The sequence below is a fragment of the Labrus mixtus genome, chromosome 5 (assembly GCF_963584025.1).
Source record: "Labrus mixtus chromosome 5, fLabMix1.1, whole genome shotgun sequence".
Taxonomy (NCBI): Eukaryota; Metazoa; Chordata; class Actinopteri; order Labriformes; family Labridae; genus Labrus; species Labrus mixtus.
Window position 1 is genome coordinate 8,059,750 of NC_083616.1, and position 25,761 is coordinate 8,085,510.

The window sequence follows — 25,761 nt, forward strand, 5'->3', positions numbered from 1 at the left end:
CCCTGGTTTTTAGTCATGTGTCAAACCTGCAGAGGCTAATATGTTAATAAAGTAAAAATAATAGATTAAGGTGTGGCTGCATATAATGAATTCTGAAGGTGTCATCTTACAGACCACCTGCAGGAGCCAGGCTGCCATGACAACCAACCTACAGCGAGTTCTGTTTCCTGACTTAACTTTAAGTCCACATTCAATGTACTCAACTGAACACCAAATGTTTTAAATGGTTTTGAAAAATTCACAACCAAAGAAGTTTTGTATTTCAGTGTTTACTCGTAATGAACACTTAATCTCATCCACAACATAAGAGTGCATCATGTGTTGTGTTAATGTGTAACAGTTAGTCAAAGTCCCACTTAAAGAATATGCAACCTAATACATTGTTTTGCACAAACTGATTGAGGAGCAGTCAGAAAAATGTTTTGCCATGTATAGCATCATATTTGAAAAGTAACTCCCTGACCTGCTTTTTTCCATCTAGTAAACAAGTCTTCTTTTCATCTATGAGAAACCCTTATTGATGAAAGCGGCATCATAAAGTTCATTTATGAGTTTATGAGCAGAGGAAAAGGATATTGCGGGTCACAATAACTAATTAATTTGACTTAGAAGTCCTGCAGTGACTGGATCCATGACAATATGTTCAATCTGTTAACCTGTGAATGATGTCGTATGACTCAGGCTAAGCAGGGTTGTCTATCCTGGGCACAGATGGTGGCATACTCAACATCTCTGCAGGTAGGCAGTAAACAGATAACTAACTCTGAGGGAGGGCTGGACATATGTCTGTCACTGCCTCACTGTGAGTCATTATGCTGGGGAGCCTGCACAATACCTGCAGCCTGAGAAATCATGACGTTTAAAGAGACAGGGTCAAAAAAACAGGCAGATGTGGTGATTAGACATTTTTTTTCCTGGTGTGCTTATGGTCTGGTCTTGGGTTTTTTCTTTCAGAGGCTGGGTGTGGCTTATGGGGTGCTTGAGCGCTCTACAATCACACACCTGATCCTCATCACTAATCATCTGCTGCTGCATTTAAACCCAGGTTCACCTCTGTCTACATCGTGGTACAGTAGATCGTCCAGCTTTTCAAATTTACTTAAAACTACAGTGTTTTTTGTTTCTGTTGCTAATACTCTGTGACTTATTTTTATTCCAAGTGCCTCTCACTAAGGAGCTCCAGCGCCTCACCACCCAGTCTCTCTCTCTCAAGCCTAACCAGCCTCTGCCAGAACCAACCAGCCTCACTAACTACTCCCTGTTTACAGCCTCAAGCCTACCTGTAGCCATTGCTGCCGTTACAATACACATCCCATATATCCATTAATTACCCTGTCTCCCGGTCTTGCTTTTGGGTCCACTTAAACCTTTAAATGTTATAATGGCAGAGACCCAACACACTAAGGAAATAAGAAAAACGCTAGGATGAGGTACATGAGAGAAACACTACAAACCGGCAACAAAAGGGAGCACACGCTGGGATTATACACAGACAATCAGGAATAAAGAGACACAGGTGAGGGTAATCAGGGCGGGCTGACACACAAGGCGGGAACATGAGGAGCAAGATCTGGAAAGACTGAGACAAAACAACTACAAAATAAAGCAGGGAATAATGAAAAATATACAAAAAACAAAAGAACATTACCTATTTGACGGAGCAACCTGTGTCAAATAGTCAGGTAGATTAGCTAACTCTAAAGTTAGACAGCACCAAGACATACACAAAGACACCCAAAGAAAACACAAAGTGTATGTAGCATTTTTCGACGTTTTATTTTTTCACAAATAAGCTACATACACAACTTCCCTTATTGTAGATATCTCACTTGGTCTACTTGGGTTCCAAGAAGTGTAATCTTAGCTAAAACAGCATATTTCAGTATTTGTTAGCTTACATTATGAAACTGTTAACGTTAGCATTCAACTGATTGCTAGCAAGCTTTTACAACAAAAAGAACATTTTAGGAGAGGTGTAAAGAACTAGCCAATGGAATTTTAAATTAGCCAACTTTATTGTTAGCTAGACGTTGGTTTAATTTCAAAGTTAGTTTATGGGACTTGATTTCATTACCCAATATATTCCCCTTTTTTTTGGGCTTTGTGTTCTCGATTGTCACTCACCATTGCATATCAAAATGCTGATCAACTGAGAATTAATGAAGTTATAGCAACCTGTCAGATTAATACCATTTGCAAACCATGAATACAGCAGTAAAAATTATAATCTTGATCTCAAACAAGCCACAAATAACAATTATCCTCCTGTTGCCACAAAGAATCAATGATTTATTATCTCCAGACAAGATCGCAACTGGGCCTTTTTTTCTTGAAACTTCAATAAAACCCCACAGGCCATTACGCCTACAATCATTAGACAAAGCTCAGGTGGTTTGTAAAGACGTTCTAACATGATGTCAACTCATAAATCGCATCATTTGCTGCCGCTGCTCCACAGCTGCGCCAGCTGGAGGGTGAATGAGACTCCTCAGGAATATGTCAGTGACTTTTATGGTGATACTGTGGCAGCACTCACAGAAACTATGACACACACAAGCATCTTCAAAGTGTTCCCTTCAGAGCCAGCTCCTGCAGAGATGGTCCAGGAGGTTAATGTAGGGTAAGACCTCTTCATCTATCAGAAACAGACGACCCACTGAGGCTGCTCTAAAGACCCTGTGGCTGCAGGATCTCTACATGGGGCTGGGAAACAGCAGATATACACAGGGAAATTTAACGAGGGTATTCCAATGCAGTAATTGTGGTATACTGCATTTTCAGCCATCTTTTACAACCTACACACACTAGTATCCATCCCCTTTTCATTGATATTTTTCACATCTCACAGGGTCTCCTGGGGTTCCAGAAACTACTATCTTTGCCTCATAAACATGCAGTGAAAACAGTTCTGGATAACTGCCAAAGCACATAGTAGTCATAGCCAAGTTAAAATTAGGTCCTGAAAAGCTGCAGTCGTATAGAGATGGAACATTTATCTGAACACCTGCTTTCATGCTCAAGAATAACCGTGAATAAATATATATCGAGCATGTACATTTAAAAAAAAAAAAAAGACTTGTGGGTTGGGAACCCTTTGCTATTTTATTGAATTTAATGAGTGGAATAATACCACTCTCATGTGTGGAAGATAGGTTCCCAGACCATCAGTGGAGACTCCAGAAAGACACAGCAACCAGCCAAGCAGAAATCCTAAGTCATCCATGGCACAAATGATACAATTGCATTTTGGTTTTTGTATGGATAAACTCAACATATAACATTAATAGGAGACCTTCAGGTATGCTATTGGGCATTTTCACATATAGTGTACAAGCATACCTTGCTTAAGATACTGCATTGAACATATTTGTAAAAGTATAAGGCTGTTAAGATGTGAAGAGGAAAACTCTCTTTTCATTTTGGCATTTGCAAAGAATGAAAAGGTGCAGAAGTAAGAAAAACATATAAACCAGAGAAAAAAATAATATACTTTTTTAATACTACAGTAATATTCTGTGGCTGAATATATATATAATACATTTACATTTGCATAAGCCACGTGTGAGTACAATCCACCACACGCTTAACAGAGAAAAGAGAAACACATCATTCAGGAAAACTTTATATAAGAGTTTAGCAATTACATCCAATCAACTTGAACATACTTCTGACTCAATAATGTATCCTTTGAATTCTGTCTGCATCATTTCAGGCTTATTAATGGGGAAACGCATGCTAAACTGCTGTTACTGTGAGTAAAATGGGCACTGTGCCTCATGTAGAAGCATCCTCATATACCACAAAGAGCTGATGGTTTCTTTGACACTGGGTCATTGTTTCATTTCACTCTCTTTTCTATGTGACCACTCAATGACGCAAAGAAAACATAAAATTATGATGAAACAGGATAAACAAACACTCCTGTCTCACCCACAGTGTTGTTTTAGGAGTCCTTGAATCCTGTTGTGAGTTTGGAGTTACTCAGCCTTTTAAATGATTATACAAACTAAAGCTTTGTGAATGACTTCAGCAATAAAACCCTGAACATCTGCAGGCAACAGGATGTCCTGCTGAGGAACGTGGCAGCGATAACAGCTGCGACTGATTTCTCAGGGCTCGCTCGATCATGTCCGATGGTGTGGAAGCTTTCAGAGGACTGTCACAGAGCAGAGTGGGGCCATTACACACTCGTCTCCTCCACTCCTATCTGATGGAAAAAGGTTGAGACCATCAGAGCAGCGCTGAGAGCCACTGTACTCACAGACCGTTACCAGACAAAAGTGAATCCATCTGTGTGTGAGCTGGCCTCTCAGTGGGAAGTCTTTGACATCTACAGCCAGCTGTGCTGCGGGGGAGAGAGTCTTCTTCTGTGGTGTTTATCGGCTGAGAACCGTCCTCTAATTGAAAAGAGCCTGAATGGAGACTTTCACTTTGACTCCCTTTTCATGAATAACTCATCAATAGCTTTATGAATAACTAATCAATAATTCTGAGTCAAAGATCAGACGTGCACCCTAGCTGAACTTAGTTGGATGAAAACTCTCTCGACTCTAGCTCATTAAAAACTGAAGTGTAAATATCACCTTACCATCTGTCGACACCACAGGCAGCAACTTATCTGTACTTATTATCAGTTAACTAGTGCTTACATGTACCTTTATATCACCGTTAACCTGCCTTTTACGGAGAAATCTTGAATTACAGTTGAATCACTGAGATGAATGAGGTTGGAGTGACCTTGAGTTAAATGTGTCTTATTCATCATCAACACTGGTGAGACAGCTGCTGTTCAAATGTACAGAGGAGAGAAAAGCACACATACAGTAGTTGTGCCTGGTGTAGGAAACTGGGCTGCTTCTCGTGGGTGAGTGGGTACTTCACCCACCTCCTCCCCTTTACACACCGTGTAGGCTACACACACACACACACACACACACACACACACACACACACACACACACACTCACTATTGGAGTAGGTACGTACTACAGTCATAGTTATTATACAGAGTATTTCCCTTTTGTTTATGTATCTCATAAATGTAAAGTAGAGGTACTATCCTAAAATAGGTGTGTATCACAACCTAACCTGTAACCTAAAAGACAATATGCTCTTCTTTAATAATGTGTACTCTGAGTTTTTATGAATGCTATAAAGCTAGAGAAGCCATCCGTAAAGGTGATATTTACTTACTGGTGCCATAGATGCAGCTGGTACATGTTCTCCTACAAAATACACAATCTTTTCAGCCGGCCCTTGGTCATACAGCCCCATTATGCTGTCTTCCTGAATTGAAAAACCAAATCCTAAAACTCTTGTCATAAAATCGACTTAAACTTTTTCAAGGATGTACTAATTAAAAAAAAAAAATCAAAAGTTCATTTTCATGTTCTGATGACTAATGACGGGCTTACACCTACCATTTCAAAGTCACAGACACATTTCCAAGGTCTGAATAAAATCATGAGAGTCTTGCTAGTTTGTGCTTGCTCCCGTGACCACGGTCACTTGGTGTGAGGTGGTCTTAAACCTCAATCCAAGTTGTTTGAAGGCAGTCTTAAGTTGTTTAAATTGGGGCTAGCACAAAGCAGGTTGGGCAGTGGATGGTAAAAGTATTATATCTTTCTACACCATTTAAAAAAAAAATCCTTAAATTGATAAAGCATTAGAAATGTTTTATTAACACATACGTCTACAACAATGTTACTGATGATGACTCAGGACATAACTTAGTAATATATTAACATAACATAATATTAACAGGCTTTTTGCATCTTTCTTTGCATTACATGTACCATACTCACAATCTCTGTTTTGCCAGTTGCTACTGGGAAAATTGGATTTTGGACCAGATGGTTGCAGTTGATGAAAGTCAGATGATTCTCACAGTTGTTAAATTAAATCACATCAGAACTCAAATATCTGCAGGAGATCTCTCATTGTAATCCATCAAAAAATGTCCAGATACTGGATTTGAAACTAAAATATCAACTTCACAGTGGAGGAACAGAAAGAGTCAGTTGTTCCCTGAAGTCAATTAATTCATCCTCGGAGGTTAATGAATATTTGTACAAAATTTGATATCAATCAATCAAATATTTGTTGAGATAATTAAGTCTGGACCAAAGCAGGGAAACATCGGACGGATGCATTGTGATTCACAGTGATACCTCACAAACATAACTAAAACCATTCTGAAGTTTTTATTTGATTAACAGACTCACATTTATACATCATACAGAATGCATTGTTAGAAACTTCTCTAAAACAAGTTAATGACAAAATATTCATTAAAAAAAATAAGATGTGGGAGGAGCAGCAGTCGGATCTAGATGTGATTCAGACTTGAAAGGCTTTGCCGGTAGAGATGAGGTGCTGTTGTTTTTACCAAAGTGTATGTGCCATAACTATTATCAAAATAGAGCAGTCAGATGAGAATTTATACATTCCTATGAGCTTAAATCATATTTTTAAAGGGGACATATTATGAAAAATCCACTTTTACAGTGTTTTTGAACATATATTTGGGTAACCTGAGTGTCAACCGACCCACAAAATGTGAAATAAACTCATCCAGTCCTTTGTTTGTAGTCTGCATCAGTCTTACAACACAGAGAAAAGTGCTCCATTTCAAATTTGCTCAACTTGTGATGTCACAGTGGGATTCTGGTAAAAAATCCCCTCCCCTCCCCTGATATCTCCACCCATGCACTCCACCCTAGTCTAGAGCAAAAGAGACACACACACGCGTTCTGAGAGAGCTGGTTTATACAGGGTCACAAACCTCCTCTGGTAAAAAGAGTTTATGGCCAACAATGGTTTATTCATGCCCAAAGGGTGCACAAGTGCAACATCAACACAATTTAACAAAAGTTGATTATGATTAGGCTGCACGGTGGTTCCTGGTTCAAACCCCCAGACAGGGCCTCCCTGTGTGGAGTTTACATGTTGACCCCGTGCGTGGGTTCTTTCTGGGTACTCCAGCTTCCTCCCACAGTCCCAAGACATGCTCATTAGGTTGATTGGTAACTCTTAAATTGCCCGTGTGTGAATGTGAGTGTGTCTGGTTGTCAGTCTCTGTATATCAGCTCTGTGATTGACAGGCGAACAGACCCCTCCTCTCGCCCAATGACAGCTGAGATCAGCTCGAGCCCCCCATGGGAAAAAGCGGTAAAAGATAATGGGTGGATGATTATGATTAACACTCTCATGACTATACTTTTTGAAGTCCAAAAAACAAAAATATTTTCTGCTTATCACATTTAAGTCATGGAGACTAAAAAAATAAATTAAATTAAAATAAACTCAATTAAACTAAATAAAAGTCAGGCTCATTTAGTTTAAACTTATAAGTCCAATTTCTCTGGTGATCAGAATATTGTCAGTAACTAGTGGATTCAGAATAGTAGTGTTTATAGGATAGGTAGAGATGAGATTAGTATTTATTTTATTTTATACATTTACGTAAACAAGGACATGACACACACAACAGGTGGAAATCTGTGCAGAAATAACTGAGGACACATCTGCTGGTTGAATGAAGATGAATATTATCTTCAGTATCATTTAATAAATACACTTTACAGTACGTGATAATGACACATGAACATAGCTGACAGCATTATATACAGTAACAACATGAGGTGGCGTTGTGTCCATGACTAATAAATGACCTGATTTTAATATTGCATTGCAGGAAAACACTGTGTTCTCCTTTCTCTACAGAACAAACTCAGACGTGAAAGCCACAGAGACACAATTATTGGTTCACATGGCAACATTTGACCTTTCACTGTCACCTGAGGTGCTCTAATGAAGAGCAACAATCCAGTTAGCTGTGTGTGCTCAGGTTTTCATCGTCTCCCAATAATGCTATAAAAGTTGCGAGTGGTCCATGCCCCCGGTTGCCCCAGTAACAGGACAGTGAAGCCACAGCGCCACCATGTGGGACAAACACGTCCTGTTATTCTCAGACTGTGTAGGAAAAAGGTCTGTGTGAGACACAAACAGATCCAAGAACACATGCTGGGACCATGTGGCGAATAATGAGGCTTTTTATACAGAGGGAGAGGGAGAAAATCATGTCACCAGAACTTCACACTCACAGCCGCATGAGAGTGTTCCGATTTTAAAGCTGTGCTCTCCTTGAAAAACGGGAAGTGACAAAGAAAAGCGTTGCAGTGATAGACAGGTGCTTTCACTCATTGATTGACACACATATTTTGACTTGATAGTTAAATAAAAAAACGTTCCAGCAAAGACAATGCATGATAAGACCATAAATATGATGTTACAAACCACTGGAGAACACAATGAAGGTTTGAACGTTACAGAGTTTGGTGGTTTAAAAGTCTTTGCTTTAAATCTAAAGCATCTGTCTGCTTCCACATTGACAAACATGCACACAGCACAATCCCTTTAACACGTCTGCTAACAGCTGGGAAAGACAGAGCAGTGATACGACAGGTGAGTATATTTATACAGACATTTAATTGTAGTTTAATGATAGCTGTGTTTTTGTGATTGCAGCCCTGGTTCATATAAATACAGGGTGTGTTCATGTTAAAGGGTTTGAGTGGTGACTCCTCAACATGACCTGCATTTTTAAAAAAAAAATTATTGTCAGTTCTGGGACAGACTGCATTAAAGACCTAAAGGACCTCTCAGACCCAATCCATGCTATTTTTTGTGGATCTTAAATTAAAATGATCATGCATGAGTGTTCTGAAATCTGATGAACAGGCTTGAACCCGGAGCAATGGCTCCGCTAAGTTCTTAAATTAAAGGCATGTTTTAAATCTAACCTGTGGTAGACTTTACTCTGCTCTACTTCTACAACATCTACAGCTATACTAACATAGCTAAGAACAAACACTTAACTATGACACATTATTGTAATGTCAAAATAAATATTCAGAAATGAACTCCTTGGGAGCAGTAACCCATCAAATGATGAATTTTACTTTGCTGCGGTTTTCATTTACAACCTCACACTGGCTTTAAGCAAAAAAAAAAGAGTCGACTAACTTCTTGTCAGAACAGTATCAGCGCTCAGCAAGGAAAGAATAAATCCCACTTTGTTTGAATCCAAACAAGTTCAGGATAAAGCAACAACAGATGGGAGATAAAGGATGACGACGTTTTTGAATATTCAACTTAAATCCTGCATAGTGACAGTAACACACACACATCTAATTGTTTGTATGAATAGGGACAAATACTGAATTATTTCTATCCTTCAACTGGCTGATAAATAGTGTAATAATGTGAATAATGTGACCTTGGAGATACAAGATCAGCTGACTCATTACATTACTTGATATTTGTGATGAAGTGATTTAAGACAAACATATGTTTGCCCAAAAAGAGAAAAGAGGAGTGACAGCAGATATAGTTATAATTAAACCCCAAAGCATTCAGACTCGATTGGAGTTCAGACTTTGAGTGACTCATGAATCATGAGTCATTGTCCTTAATCCCCTCTAAGGATCCTGTGTAAGACAGGGACTGATTGGTATAGGAATCCTTAAGGTGGTGTTTTAGAATAGTTGGTAGTATTAGACAGAGTAACTTCAGGGATCAAAAGTTTATGAAAAGGGCTTTTTCCTCTTCAAAACTAACTTCCTTGAGTAAGACATTGACTCGACTGTGCTCTGTGCACGATGCTTTTAGGAGATTTCTCTTTTTGAATGTACTGAACCTGTACACAGTGAGCCGGGTTGTGCTGTATGAGCATGCTCAGAACAACCTCTGCCTGGATAAATAAACGTAGGTCAAATATGGCCCTTTGCAGACTTGTCCAACAGCCCCTCTGGCAGATCGGTGGAGCGTCTGCTTGGCGGAGGAACCCGCCGTTGTACATGTAGAGCAAAGGGAAAAAAAACATTCCATTTAAGTGTAGGGTTTGGGGGTTTAGTCCAGGGGAACCTCGGCCACACTGGGTAACATGTAGGCTGTGGCTCGCTTTGATTCCTTCATCTTGTCCAGGCCGAAGAGGAGGTCCAGCTGGGTGACCGGCCGCAACCGGTCCTCATCCACAAACCTGGAGGAAATGAATACAAGAGGTCAGAGGTCAGACACAGGAGCACAAAAAAGTGTTACAATTCCAGACTCCACACTTATTACACCCAGTATACACAACATATGAATCTCTACAGTACAGTTTTCAGATGTATATAGGATAGTCATATATATTAACAGGGAATTATACGATGCATATGCTTTCAATTATACATTTAACTGAGACTAAAGAATACTACCACCAGTGAAACACAGAAGAGGAGCTTTATTTTTCTCAATTTCAAAAGCTACTTTTGGTTTCCTGAAGTGTTAATGGATCTGTTCTCCACCCAGAGATTACTTTTTTTAAACTCTGAGCAGTGAGCCTGTCATTTGATGCTCCAGTTCTGTATGTGAACATGTCTGATGTTTGTATTTCAAACATGTAAAAAAGAAACAAAAGGGTTAAATGATCATCAAACAGCTGGGCAGACATACAATAAAAAAAATCATACTGAAAAGCAGCTCAGCATTAGCATTAGGAGTGGATATGGGACACTCTAACAGTGATATCCTCTGGGTGTATATATATATATATATATATATGATCTCACTCATTTAAATTCAAGTATACATATTTAAATATGTTTGACTTCTTCAATGTTCCCTATGCAGTTGTACAGTGTGCATTTTAAACTCTTTATCTCATTAAGGGTTAGTGTTTATTTCAGGCACACACTTAGTGCTGGTTCCATTTAGTTTTCAAATTGTTTTATTATCTTGCCAAGACACATATCTTCTACACATTCTTATCTTCCGTGTGTTCAATCACATTTTAATTACATTTTTTTTTAATTGTTCTGTCAGATACACAAACGTCTCCATGGGCATTTTTAAAGAGACAACAGGATAGACTCTGTTTATCAACAGTGTGCAGAGTGTGCTGTAACATAACATTACACTAAACAGACACGTGGGCTTTACAAAATGGGACAGCCACATGTCTGTGCTGTCTTCTGCATTTATTCCGGCTCCTTTTATCCATTTGAAATAAAAGATGAGGCCATGTGTAAGAGCTGTTGAGAACTCGGCGATGAGATAAGTGTTTACAACACTCAGCCAAATGTAGGAAAAATATTTCGTCTTTAGAAATATTGTCTTGCTTTAAGAAGGCTTTCAATTGTCACTTAGCAACAGCTGGGACATTGGATACACAGATCAGATCATTTATAAAATGTCAGATTTTTTTTAAAAACGAACAGAATCCATCCCTGACCATATCCAATTTGATGACATACAGAAGCTGACTCTTTGTCTAAACAATGCCTTAAAGCTATAATCATAAAAAAAAAAAAAACTATTGTTATATTGTTTAAATCTACGGTTTTCCAGCTACAGGTAGTATAACATTGCTATCTGCTGCACTGGTCTGACCTCACAATGTTTGGGGCAGGTACAGCAACCAAACAAAGACATGCGCAGTGGACACAAACGCTCTGAAATCTTGTGGGTGTTTGGATGTGAGTCATACCTCTCCTCCTCCTCCTCTTCACAGTCCTTCAGCTGCTGAGCAATCTGCCTCATTTGCTCCTTGCGGACGTAGTCACGGACTCGGTACATGGCGGCATCGCGGCACAGCTCCCGGAGGTCGCTGCCAGAGTAACCGTCTGTCCTCTCAGCAATCTCCTTCAGATTAATGGCATTGCTCAGCTGAGCAGAAAAGCGGGACAAAGATATGAGACAGTTACACAGAATCCATGTGTTAGCTGTCACAATCAAGTGCCATCTGTTCATGGGTGATCAGACTGACTTTAATGTGCTTTGACAGGGAAAATACAGGTGTGAAAGGGTCTCTGAGAATAACAAGAGACAGCATTGAAGTGGAAAATTATTTTCCCAGATGACTTGAAAAGAGATCCCATCTTACGTTTTCTCCAGCTAGAATCAGCCTCAGGATGTCCTGCCTTTGTCTTGTGTTCTGCAGAGATAGAAGGACAGTGGTTCTTAGTCATGTCTCATTCCTCCAAGTGTCATTTCAATTACCTGACGTTATCATACACTAACACTGTGTGGCAGTGTTGCAGTCGTCACCAAAACCTCTAGTCCAAGGCGAGTCCTGAGTCACTAAAGATGTGAGTTGAGACTGAGTCGAGTCCCCATAACCTGAGTCCTAATCTGAGTCCTCATGGTTGAGTCTGAGCTGAGTTCAAAGATGAACATAAGTCCTTTCATCCAGTTCACACATTCATTTATTTATTTAATTTGGTTCAGTGCTTCTCAGCCTGTTTTTAACTCTACTATCTGAGAGTCTTCATGTTCATACAGTCCCTATGTCTTAGACGGTGTGTTATTATTAAAACACAGAGTCAAACTATCATTGAATTATTATGAATTATATTTTAAAGTGTAAGCTTTCCAGGTGGTAATACTTTAAATGTGCTGTATTGATGTATGCCGGTGTGTGTGTGTGTGTGTGTGTGTGTGTGTGTGTGTGTGTGTGTGTGTGTGTGTGTGTGTGTGAGTTAGTGTCTTACTGGCAGGCCAACATGAAAAGTGGCGGGCATCCTGCGCAGAATGGCTGGATCCATGTCCTGTGGTCTGTTTGTTGCTCCCATCACCATCACCTATACATCAAAGAATCAAAATGTGAACCCATGATTAAAACAACGCTCAGCTCTGATAACTCCTCAAATAAAGACACACTATTAGTGCACCTGGTGATACAGTGTGAGAAAGTAACTGTGGTTGTGTTACCTGGGTGATTGAAGATGTATCCAGGCCGTCCCAGAGACTCATGAATTGAGCCTTCATCATGGCGGTGGCCTCATGATCCAGGCTGGAGCGATTTCTCAGGAAAGACTCTAAAAAATGAGGATCAGGAAGCAAAAGGAAGGATGAAGACGAACTGCTTGATAACAGATAAAGACAAACGAGTTCAAGTTCTTTTTTTAAGGGTTGTATGAGGTACTTGTCATAAGTGAGAGTACAAGTCACAGAAGATGTAGATCAACTCGGGCCCTTTGTTAAGACATTGAGCGGACTGCCAGCAGGGAACCAAACCCACACATCGTAGCAGAAGGGACCATTAAAGCTGAATAATCTAGCTAATTAGAAGAAAAACCGACCTAGAAAACAATATCTGGGTAAGTGGATGCTTTCAAGAGCAAATTCTCAAAGCAGTCAAAAATATTGCATGAGGTGACGAATGCTATAAGATAAATGCATATTGGTGTTTGTCTGAAAACAAAAAGTTATCTGTTTTAGTTCCACTTGCTGATTTGCCTGACTTAATGAATTCTTAGCAGTGATTGTATACAGCTCATCGGGCAAATCAAAGAAGCTGATTTTTTTTTCCAGCAGTCATACAGAGTAAAATATGGTCACACAGTCATGATACACGCACCTTTAGATTGACAATGACTTTCATTTTCTGAGGATATTATGACATCTGATGTCAGTATTGATATAGTTCAGTTAAAAAAAAATTTAAAAAAATTTGCTCCTTGTAACTTCTCTACCAGATGTTGCAGAAGAAAATCAGGCTCTTTAATGTTTTTTTCTTTATTAAAGTAATGCAGTCATAGAAATCTTTCATCATCTGCTACATTGCAAACCGAAGTTTTTAAAGAAAATCTATTTGAAAAACACAGAGGGGGGAGGGGGGTGGGGGGGGGGGCACAAGATCTTTAGAACCTACTGTAGTGGCAGAGAGGACATTATGATTGCGCTTAAGAGTTTTTAGTGGGGATGGTCAGCTAGACGTACTAAAGTGTTCATTGAGCAGCTATCCTGAGATGTGTATTTATTCTGCTCTTTTATGCTGCTATATGACGTGATGCCATCCTTACATGAAAAACATGGATATTTGGGGAAAAGATGTCATGAAATCAAAACAACAATAAACGAATTGAAAAAATTCAGCTTGAAAGAGTAAAACTCAAATTAATCTCAACTAGCATAGTAATAAACCGTCATGTTCAAAGTTATCAGTTTTGTCGTGTTAGAGGATCTCACCAATCTCATCAATGAAGATGATGCAGGGCTGGATTTTCACAGCCAATGAGAAGACAGCAGCTGTCAGCTTCTGTGATTCTCCGTACCACATGTCTGTCAGCGTGGACGCCTGAAGGTTGATAAACTTGCAGCCCGAGGCTTTGGCTGTTGCCTTGGCGATCATGGTCTTCCCACATCCTGGAGGACCAAACAGTAAAACACCTGCAAGGACAAAAAAATGAGGAATTATTTTTTTCATTTAGACTCCTGATATGTTTATGTTCAAAGTTTAAATTTATATTAATGTTTTTAAATGTACAATAGATTGATGAACAACATTTACAGACCAACTGCATATTAAGAAAGTTTAATGATGGGGCACCTGTAGCCTAGTGGCCTCTTTCCCGCTTGTCATAATTTCAGACTCGATTCACTGTCCTATCTCTAAATAAAAGGCAAAAAGCCCCAAAATAAAACCTTTAAAAGGAAAGTTTAATGATATGAATAAACATTTGAGACTGGGATTGGAACTGGATTCCCAAGCAGCTCATTTAGTAGGTTGAGTCATCTCGAGGCTCTGTGTAAATCTTTGTGCCAAACAATAAAAAAGATAAATATTCCTCGAAGTGATCATGTGCTGTCAGGCGGCCAAGTGTTCCGATCCTGTCTGAGGATTTTTTGGCACGGACTGTATCTCAAGTTGAGGTCATAAACTCAACAGATGGCTTCATAAAAAAACTAAAAAAACTGAAAATAACAATAATAAGAAGCTCAAAGACGAACTGAAGAAAATTCTGAACAGTGACTTGATTCTTACTATTTCAGTTCTACACTTCAAAGCATTCAGTTTAGCGTGAAAAACAAAGTCGAAGATTTGTTTTAATTGTTTTTTTCATTCTTGCAAATTTTGAGGGTCACCACATCCACAGTGTGTTAATGTTTTGTCTAATCTAACAAAGTCCCAATATGAAAGGACAAAATATAAAATAATGCCTAACATATGGCTGGCCAAAGAAATCCATCGACTACCAACTAACTGTTTTAAGAGTTTCATTAGAAAACAGACTGAAGGCTGTAGCTTGAAAATGAAGATTGCTGCAGTGTCTGCGGATGATGATAGGATCTATAGGATGATATAAGATCATATATACTTCATGGTAAATGGACCTAAACTTGTATAGAGCTTTTCTAGTCTTCTGACTACTCAAAGTGCTTTTACACTGATATCACACCTACACAGAGGTTTCTATGTAAAGGGACCATCAGAACTAACTAATCCAATCCACACATTTATATGCTGCCGACGAAGCAGCATGGGCAACATGGGGTTCAGTGTCTTGCCCAAGGACACATTCAGGAGTTGGGAATCGAAACCTCCGACCTTCTGGTTGACGACCGACTCTACCGAGCCACAGCCGCCCCACACATTATTGAACCCTCTGGGAAATTCTCCTTGGAATCCATCCAATGGTAATAGCAGAGTATCTATGTCAGAATATTTCTGTAAATGTCTATTTATTGAAGAAAAAAGGGGAATTTCCTTACCCTGTTTTGATCATGTTACTGTATTGATATGTAATTAATAGAATATTGTATAAATGTGATGAAAAGATTGAAGATGAATAATAAACGTTATCTTACCTTGAATTAATGTGAAATGTGTAAGTGCTTCACAGATGACCTGTTGTCATTTCAAACACTTGTACAGTGCTTTATTCTAGCGTTTATTTCAAGTATGTGTGAGACAACAACGCTAAAACAAAATAAACCTGCAATTGTCCTCATTCTCTCGACAAACATATAAGATAATGCAAATGTAAATGTTTGATTTACAGTCCATTCTTAAATAAACTAGTAGTGAAATAAATATGATCTCCTTTAATGCTACCGCATCACAAACCTTAAAATTTCATGTACAATTTGAGCATAGCTGTTCTGTTAGGATGACACGCTGAAGTACCTTTAGGAGGCTGAAAGAGTTTGGATCTGGCTAACAGGTGTCTCTTCTGAAAGGGCAGGATGACCGTGTCTTGTAGCTCATTTATAATCTCATCCAGACCTGCAATATCTCTCCAGGACACCTGCAGGAAGGTAGAGCACTGTGAAATATTCTATCTGTGAAAGGGTAACAATAATAAAGAATGTGCCGGTGCTTGAAAATGGGATTACAAATGTTACCTTCATAGTCAGAGGATCAACCAGGTGAGAGGCAATGTTCATCTCATATTCTGTGAGTTTGACTCCTTCCACACCAATCCTCTTCATCAGCTGTTCAGCCTGGAGGGACCACATAAGACACACGTCAGTTAAAGACACAAGCAATGTCAGGATTGTGTGCAAAATGCTGAAGCAAAAAGTCTACCTTGCTCTAACATATCAATGACTTATGTAATGACATCTAACGTACCCTTTTCTTGGCTTGGTTTTTCTGTTTGGAGGTAGGGTCCATAGCATCTACAACCCATTTGATGCTGTAGTAGGTCGCTGCACCAAATATGGTCAACCTTATCAACATGCCAAGCACTTCATTCCTGGACAGCGGCCGCAGCAGGGCGTCTCTGGGAAGATCTTTAAGCAGCATCTCTGCTGACCGATGTCAGATCATAGGCTGGACAAAGAATGGGAATAGTGAAAGTAAGACTGAAAGCGTTTTCAGACCACAGGAACTTTTTCATAGTTCTAGGGACTGTTGGAACCCGCCCCCCCCTTGTCTTATTGATTCCACACCGCAGGAACTATTTTATTAGAGGTCCTAGAAACCCTGTTCGGAGTAACCTTTTTAGCTCCTTCTTTAGAGTAGGTAGTCTCCCAGCACCATGGGGGTGCGCAGGCAGACAGACAAAAAGTCCCCATGGTGTGTGGTTCTCAGGGAACTATCACCCTAGAGGACAGTTACTCTTACAGTCCCCAGAACTGTTTGGTCCGAGGACACCTTATGTGAGAATATTATAAAGGTAAAGTAACACAACATGCAGATCAATAGAACCAGAAAATCCCAAGAGTTTGCGATCACATCTAATATCATTCTGTGTAATGCAGAGAAAGTTATTATCCAAGTGTAAACTGAGAACAAATATCACACACAAAATGTTTTTTGTAATTATTGTAATCAAACTGTATTGTGTATAACACCCACTGCCCCAAAAAACCCACAAATCACACCGTGAATAACAGGATGGAAAGCATTAAGAACACATTCAGAAAGTGTATATTAACAGTACCTACTTTTCGGGTTAGACATGAATGATGGAGATTTCTGTCTTTATAGCCTGTGCGTATAAGAGTATTACTTAGTGAATGTCTAAAGACGGATTTGGCGTAAAACGACATCACTTCACCTAAAAGCGAAGACATATGTCACTTTTTCATAATACTTGCAGCTAACAGTGTTTCGGAAGGTTATTAGTATTTGTTATCTAATCTGCGTCACATTTATATTCATGGTTTATTCCAAGAAGAAAACCTATCACAGTAATTCGCTTGTTAGCATCGCCAAGCTAAGGCTAACACTGCAAGCAGCAAGCTGTCACTTTACCTTTACAGGTGACGTCATGGACCTAAAGGCTAAAGCAAACCAAACGCTGTATTCCAGGGCCTTCATAAATGTTACATCCTAGAAGGATAAAAGACAAAACAGGTAGCATTAATGCCAAAACACTAGCTTTAGAAGTGCACCATGCTTAGCAACTCGGGTAGAAAACACACACTGTAGTTCCGGGGTTTGTTAGGTTCCGCTCTCACTGTGCAGGCATGCTTTACACATCCAACCACTAGGTGGCAGAGTGTGCACACAGATCATTCTCATATCAGCACCAACGACAGCAGCCACACCGCTACAGCAGGTAAACAAAACAAGTGGTCTACAGATGTTGGACCTGGACCATTCATCAGTGAACTAAGGATTTCATTTAAATTTGATTATTTATTAAAATGTTAAAATGAAATTGACTTGGATGTTTGTTATAAGTTAAAGTTAAACCTTCTTAACAAATCAAAAATTAAAGTTTGAAAATAAAGTTTTGGAAATTAAGAGTTCACATGTCAAAGATATGCAATGTAAAATCTTTATTTCTCACAAAATGTAAAACTTTAACACTTTTACCATGTATTAAAAGAGGCAAAAACATTTCATTTTAAAGTTAGGAGAAACTTTCGTCCAGGAATTGACAAGAAACTCCCACACATGTCCTGGGGTTAGATATACTGTATGTAAATGTTCACCATTCTGGCTCAAATCTGAAGCTTCCATCTGTGTTTGGTTTCCAACCTTTCCCATTTTTGTCTGATAATAGATAATCCAGTCTTCTCAACAGCAGCCTCAAAGATAAGGCTGGAACAAATGGGCTCTTCCTGCAAGCAATTTATCACACATTGGCCAAAAGGATTGTTAATTGTCACACATTCTGCTACTTGTTTCCCAACTGCTGTTGTCTCTGCTTTATTTTATTTAACATGAAATACAGGGAGGCACTGCAAAGATGATATGTATACAATCTACTATAATTCCATAATTTACAACCCTTTACTTAAGATATTTAACAAATACACTGTTCTTTCCCCTCCCAGGCTTTCTCTGTGTTTGTTTTTTACATCAACCTGAATTTTGCAACAAAACAATAATGTAATATTCACAATTCACAGAAGCGTAAGTACAATCTGGTCATGTTTACCACACTTCTCTGTGAGCTTAATTAACTGGATTTGGAACAATGTGCGACAAAAGGGGGATTCCCCCCCCCCACCCCCCTGTGCACTTGTGCAGGTTTAAAACCTTTGTTTTCCAATTAGTTTTCATAATTTTCTGCAACATTTTATCCTGCATTGTTCCAGCTTCAAATGTCCTGCGAAGTGAAGTCCCCCCTTGTTGAGGAAAATGGCACACATGCTGCTATTGCGCACACCTTTGGCTGTTAAAAGGCTTCATAAAAAGCTTTAATCCCCCTGTACTGCAGCAGCAAGTCCCAGGAGATAGCAGCCTGACAGGGCCATTCTGATGGGTCTGGGCATGAAAGCACAGACTTGTGTATCTGCAAAGTGCAGCAGGGGCTCCCACACCGCCTCGTACCTTGCACAAATACCCGCTCTCAAGCTGGTAGGACAAAGGAAAAACACATTTAGCTCTCATGGCTGTCAACCTCCACCATGGCTGAAATAAAACTCTGCTTGCACTTCTCACATGCCAAAGCTGCAGTCTTTGGAGAAAACATGCTGCCAAATGACAGTTTTTGCAGACAGACACATCAATCCCTGTTGATGAGTCGTGCTTGTGCCATTATGTCTCATTGTTTCTCACGGTAAAGTGAATGTTTATCCACCTTTTAACTGCACAAGTTAAACTGCTGAACACTTGAGTAAATGTTGGCCACGAGCAGCAGTTAATTACCCTTTCAATCTCGCAGGAAGAGATTTTATCTTGAGTGGGATAAGGAATCATTTGGGAGTGGATTATTTATTTGCCTGTTAGGAGGAACCAAAAAGATTTATTTTTGAAAACACTAAGTGCTGTAAGTGGACTGCAGAGCGTGGGCCTTATTGAGCACAAGTGGACTCTGTGTTTTTTTGGCGCACACAGTAACCGCTTATTTTTGTTTTAATAAGGAGTCAATGGAAGCTCAAAAAATGAAGTTAAACATTCATATATTTCAGCTTTCATTCAGACTTGATAAGGCTTAAATCATTGAATTATTAATGACGAATCATTTTATTAAATAATGCTTGATATGCCATTTTACCAGAAAGGACCTACCGTGTAGTTTGTTGTAAGATCAGTTATCCTTCAGAGAGCCACTTTTCTTTTTATCTCTGAGATATGTCCCTGAATAACTTCTGATAGGCCACTTACCGTCTGAAAACAATAAAAACTTGTGTAAATGGGAACAACATCCATTACTTGAAAGCTAATTAAGATGTGAACATTACATTTTTCAACTTTTTGACAATACATCCATTAATAACTGCCCTTTTCCATAGATAATAGAAAAACAGCCACATGAGACTTTCAGAGTGGATTTTTAGACCCAAAGTTCTCTTTGAACATACCTCCTTCAACACTTTGAATTTTGCTAAGCCCTATACTTATATTCAGAATGTAGCATTTTAAGCCTTTAATATAACAACTTAAAAGTTCTGAAATGCATTGTGACTTCAATAAAAGGCCCTTACAAATTCCTTATAATGAACAAACCAATTGTAAAAATGTAAGAAATGTTAGAAAGTAAATCAGACATGCAGATCTCAAATACAATTGTTTTCCTGTTTTAGCTAATGACTCTGTCTAGCCAGCCAACCTTGGCCTTTGTTGCTTTTTTCACAACAATACGCTGTCAGTTATTCATGGACATGATATAAATGTTTCATGTTGATTATCTGACATTTTTAAAGTTCAAAAGAAGAAGGGAAAAATATGTCTGTATGAGCACTGATATCACAAAGGGGGCTGAAGTTTCCTCAGGTCACCTGCAAAAGTTCTCCACACGTTGTTCCTTCTGCCAAGGTAACTCATGCAAATCGAGAAATGCAAAATGATTACAGCTATAGTTAGAGACTGACGACTCTCTCCATTTCCCCAGACTCTGCCGGCTCTCTTAAAACTCTTAAGAGAGACAGAGAAATGTTTTCTTCCTTCTTCTTCATCACCTGAGACACCTGAGAAGTCTGTTAATTCCCAATGGCACATATAACTATACATACAGAGCAGCCTGGTGTTAGACTTCTTGTCCTGAGGAGGAAATCTGTCGGTTTGGTGAATCAGTGAGGCAGAAATCTGAGGTTTAAAAACTGTTCTGAAATATTTCCTACAATTGCAACAGCTGCTGAAGTCAGTATTTTCATCAGAAATTAACATCTGTGAGGAAGGCAATCCAATCACCCACTGAAACTAAGGATTACATTATAGTGTTAAACATTGCAACCCTGATGAAGAAGCACATGACAAATTGCATAATAGAGCTGCATAATAAAACAATTAATTAATTTAACAGTTCTGTGAAATTCAAACACATTAGCACATCAGAAGGTTGTGAAGCAAAAATCCGTCATTGACATGGCATAAAAGTTTTAAAATGGTAAACATCAGCCAATAATGAGCGTGTTAAATTCTGCAGCCTGGAGACACTGATAGCAGCTATGAAACTTGTCACATCGGATGCATTTTAAACACTTCTTCCTCTGCTACGTGTAGCATGAAAATCTGTTATCACCTAGCATCAGTGACAGGCTGCAGCCCTCCTCATCTGCTTTTAAAAGCTCACATCCACACACTCAGAGTTTCTGTGCAAAGCTTCAGTGTGAATGTCATCATAATCATTGAGAAAAGAAAAGCTCACGCTCACATGAAACATGTTTTTGTGACATTCAATTGCCTCTGTTTACAGTTTATGACTGGTGGACTGATTAGATGCATTGGATGCTCATTTCCTTGTTTTTTCTCTTGAGGCAGTTATTAGCCACTATCATAGATGTGCTAAATAGTCGTTATGTGGGACTACTTTCTGTGCAATAATGTTGCACATTACTATTTAGAGTGTGAGACTATATTACCATCATTAAATGTAACAGCGGCAAGGATTGACAGTTTAAAAGATTTGCTGGAATAAAATCTAACATTCATGAAATTCACTTCCATGTCAGTTCACTCATCAAACTCTGCTCTCAGCTCCTTCCAGTACTTCATGTCTGACTGTTGTGATTGATGTTAATAACTTCAGGTCTTTTATCTGACATATGATGTATTTAAAGAGAGTAAGTGCTGTGTTTTGTGAATAATCACAGACCGATCAGTCCATCATGCTGGGGTCCAATAACCAGAGAAACAATGAGAGAACAGGGTTAGATCATGTTTAATGTTCGGTTATGGGAATCCTTCTAATGTGGCAGAATTTGAGGCCCATTATTTAAAATCATGTGATTCACACACTGTTTCTTATTCACTTGTTATTGATATTTGCAACCCGATGCAAGGGATTCATTTGTGATAAAAAAAACAAACTCTAATTTGTTTGAGACTTAATGGAGAAGGTTGATATCTCTCTCTTATCCGCATCCTAAATATGAAGCTAGACCAAAAGATAATAAGTTTAGCTTTGATTAACATAAAACTGTAAGAACAGTTTGGTTGGGGAGGACACAGTTAAAGTCCCCATGAAATGAAAAGTGCATTTTCCTGCTTTTAATCCAGTGTTCCAGTTTGAAATGTTCATTTATCTGTCATTATGTGCCAAATATGTTTTTTTCAAAACATCAAATTAACAGTATTTTCACTCCCTGTACAACTTTTCAAATGTCAGATGACTCATCCTGCATTAAGAGGCGTTAACTACTTTCCCACCGATTAATAAGCATAGTCAAAGATTCTATCTTGTGATTGGTTCTATCCATACATTGTTAATATTAATGGACGAAGGGCACAACGAGGCTCATCGGCGGCAGCCACCATGCTGGAAATCCTGTCTCAGCCTGATTTTTGAGACAATCTAAAGGGGCGGGTCTTAAGCATCCTGACAAGCCCTTACATCGCGCCCGCCTGTCATTCAGGTCAGCTACGCAACTAACTATGGATAACACGTATTATTCATAAAAACATAATGTATGCGTTATGAAAAAAATCCCCCCCCCACAGTGTATGCCCATGAGGACAATGACTATGACTGATCAGACATATATCATTTTTTGAACCAGGCTGTGAACATGTTCATTTCTGCTGTAAAAACAGGCCTTTTTAAATGTACTGTGTATGTGACTTCCGGGGCTCTTGGAGCCGGCCACAAGCCGACACTAGAAGGACTGCAGGGAATTGCACTTCTGCAATGGCTTCATTTTTCAACTCTGGAGGTTGCTGCTTTGTTCTTTCTCATTTCAGTAGGAAATATATCATGACATGGCAGTGATACTCTTGAAGTTCCGTTTCATTGGGATTTGAACTTATCAACACCTACACCTCCCTTGAAGATCAACAAGGAACATGTCTAAGATCTTTTTTCATTTGATCCAAGCAACAAAACAAATGTGTTTTTTTTTATGTCTGTGCATGCAACCAAAAACTGTGCTAGGCTTTGAAGCCTTTTCAGAGATGTTGAACAAAATGATTGGCCCCATACACAGACGTTCTCCATTGGCGCTTCCCTGCAGCCCTTCACTACTTTATCTCTGTGGGCATCTTTCACCTGGCATGTAGCACCCTGAGCCCTGGAGCTGAAATTGAAGCTAACAGACCAGATTCCTGAGGTAGATTCTAATAATAAAAAAAACCCCAGGGATGTTATTGGGGGGGGGGGGCTGTGAGGCTGTGGGGCTCGGGTCTGGGTACATGTGAAACAGGAGGCTCTCTAAAAAGCTTGGGATTGGCAGAGCTCGTCTGACAAGGAGGACGTTTAAGTTCAGAGCGTGTGAGACTTGTCCCGTCGAGTGAAAACAATTGGCCAGTTCCAGCTCCCATTCATCAAAGTGACAGCACTTGGCCACGTGGAAATGAATGAATAAATAAAGGAGAACGCATGCAGTGTGCAGATGAAGTGGGGCCTGCTGGGAAGATGCTGTCAGAGAGGACTGTCAGGATGTATACTATCAGCCCTTGTTGGCACACTGATATTACTGCAAACGATCCTTGCATATGACTCCCTCCTCTCCCTCTCTCAAAATATACATTACAAACAAATGATTTCTGACAGTGAAAGAGAAAAAAAAATCATCTTACTGTAATACCCCTCTCACCTCCCATAAGTGATATTGTAGCTCCTACTGAGATCCTGTAAAGAGGACAGGACAGGTTAACATCTGACCTCTGAGAACTCAAGCATACACACATCCTTTCTTGACCTTACCTACAAAATGAAGAGTATTTGTATGCAACCCATGTGGAAACAGAAAGTATATTTCACCCTTCACTTCCCTTTTCTTTAGATGTGACCTGCCACATATTGATTATTGATCTTTTTTTTCTGTTGCCAGGATACCCAAAGATATCATGCAGGCCTACAAGTCGTCTGCCATGTGAAATTCTGCAGAAATAAGGTTGTCTTTGATAAGGAGGCGGTCTGTGCTGCTGAGGCTGTACTGTAGACACATTGGGGTCATCGTGTTGGATCTCTTTTATCTTTAGAGTGAAGAAACTCGAGGAAATCACTGAGAGTGCTCTCTGCAATCCATCAATGCTGTTTGTGCTATTTTTAGACTTCAGTTAATGCAAGTTCATGCAAGGGGAAGTTCTTTTTGAATGTTTTTAGTATTGCATTATATTTTGATTAAAATACATATCATTAAAACATATGTAATGAGCTGTGTTCTGAAATTGAAGCCTACATCTGAGGCCAAAGAGTGTCTTCCCGAGAGTTGGATAGGAAAAATTGATAATGCTTTTTAGCCTGTAGCTGCATGTTTAGAAATAGGACCAAAGGTCTGTCTAATTAGCATAGCTTAAAAACTGGTAAATAGATATAATAGGCAGCCTTTCTCATTCCAAAGAAAAAAACACTTAACAGTACAACTATAGCTTATGTTTGTTGAGTTAAATCTCCTTTGAGATAAACTACCTTTTAAATGAAATACTGCAAGTTGTTGTAAAAAAGCCAGTTTTTACAGCAGAAATTAACATGTTTACAGCCTGGTTAAAAAACCCAAATAGGTCTGATTAGCTCATGACTCGATCAACTCATCCATTGTGTAAAGGACAAGCGTTAAGTACAATAGCTGACCTGATCGCCAGGTGGGCGTGATGTGCTTGTCAAGAGGCTTAAAACCCGCCTCATCTCCAGCTCTTAGCCTGTTGTTAGGTTGACTGAAAGTTAGGACCCCCATCCCCCCCCCCCCCCCATAGTAACAGATGGGTGACTACAAAAGGTTTAAAAAATGTTCTTGGCCAACATTGAAAGACGTTGCACGTTGGTTCAAGGTGAATGTTTTTTCACAGACTAGTATTTATTGTATGTCTAGACCAGATTTCACCTGTAAATCGGCTCTCACAACATTTGTCACACATTAACACAAATTTTAACTGCAATTTTCAAAAGTCGCATCTTGTATATTGCGGTTAAATGATTGAATTACTGAGCAGTTCGTAACAGTCACCAATTAATGAATCGAGTTGGCTTTGATTTCTTGACTGCGTGCTTTTATGTCTTTTATGTCTCACAACTTTAAGCCACTAAATAGTTTCAAACCATCATTCCTGTCAAGTATCAATCAATTACACCAGCACCTATTGGGATCTTTCTGCCTCATAGTCAGAGCTCATCAACCATTGTAAAAGAATTTCAGGAATGTGCTGCTTCAAGAATCTTTTCTGTCCTACACCCGAAGATGAGCAAGCTATCAAAACTATAAAACAATACTGTATTTTGTGACACATTAATGTTGAAAAATTGTCGATTTCACTCTGTTTTCAACCACATTTCAAAGTTTGAGTCGCGGTTAGTGCTCATTGGGCAATCTTGAAGCTACAAAGCTAAGCCAAGCTAACTAGCCCCTGGCTGTAGCTTCACATAAAGCATGCAGATAAAATGAAGTTTGTATCGACCTTCTCATCAAAATCTTGTCAAGAAACCAAAGAGTATTTCAAAAACTGTCAAACTATTCCATTTGGAATAAATGTTGTAAGCTTGCATAAAAACTGTAGGCTACTTACGACAGAGGCCTGAAATCATTTAATCTCATTTGTCATTCAAAACCACTTTAAATGCATCACTTAGTCCTGGCTTTTTTGCTTTACCTTAGATCAATCAATCATTGCATGAAAGAAACAGAATTTGAAAGCGCAAGCAACTCTTTTTTTTTTTT

At 39.1% G+C, this 25,761-nt stretch overlaps 1 protein-coding gene across 2 annotated transcripts; it reads right to left on the minus strand.

Moving 5' to 3' along the window:
• Window positions 1-7,527: 7,527 nt before the first annotated feature.
• atad1a (ATPase family AAA domain containing 1a) lies at window positions 7,528-17,696 on the minus strand. 2 transcript variants are annotated; one of them, XM_061037596.1, is made up of 11 exons: window positions 17,528-17,696; window positions 17,218-17,330; window positions 16,400-16,600; window positions 16,171-16,269; window positions 15,953-16,073; window positions 14,014-14,214; window positions 12,754-12,860; window positions 12,534-12,623; window positions 11,927-11,977; window positions 11,531-11,709; window positions 7,528-10,042 (listed from the first exon to the last, which is right to left on the minus strand). In XM_061037596.1, the coding sequence occupies exons 3-11, from the start codon at window positions 16,571-16,573 to the stop codon at window positions 9,913-9,915; spliced, it is 1,152 nt and encodes a 383-aa protein (XP_060893579.1). In that variant the 5' UTR covers window positions 16,574-16,600; window positions 17,218-17,330; window positions 17,528-17,696; the 3' UTR covers window positions 7,528-9,912. The 2 variants fall into 2 exon arrangements, with proteins under 2 accessions (XP_060893579.1, XP_060893578.1); XM_061037595.1 differs by lacking the exon at window positions 17,218-17,330.
• Between the last annotated feature and the right edge of the window lie 8,065 nt (window positions 17,697-25,761).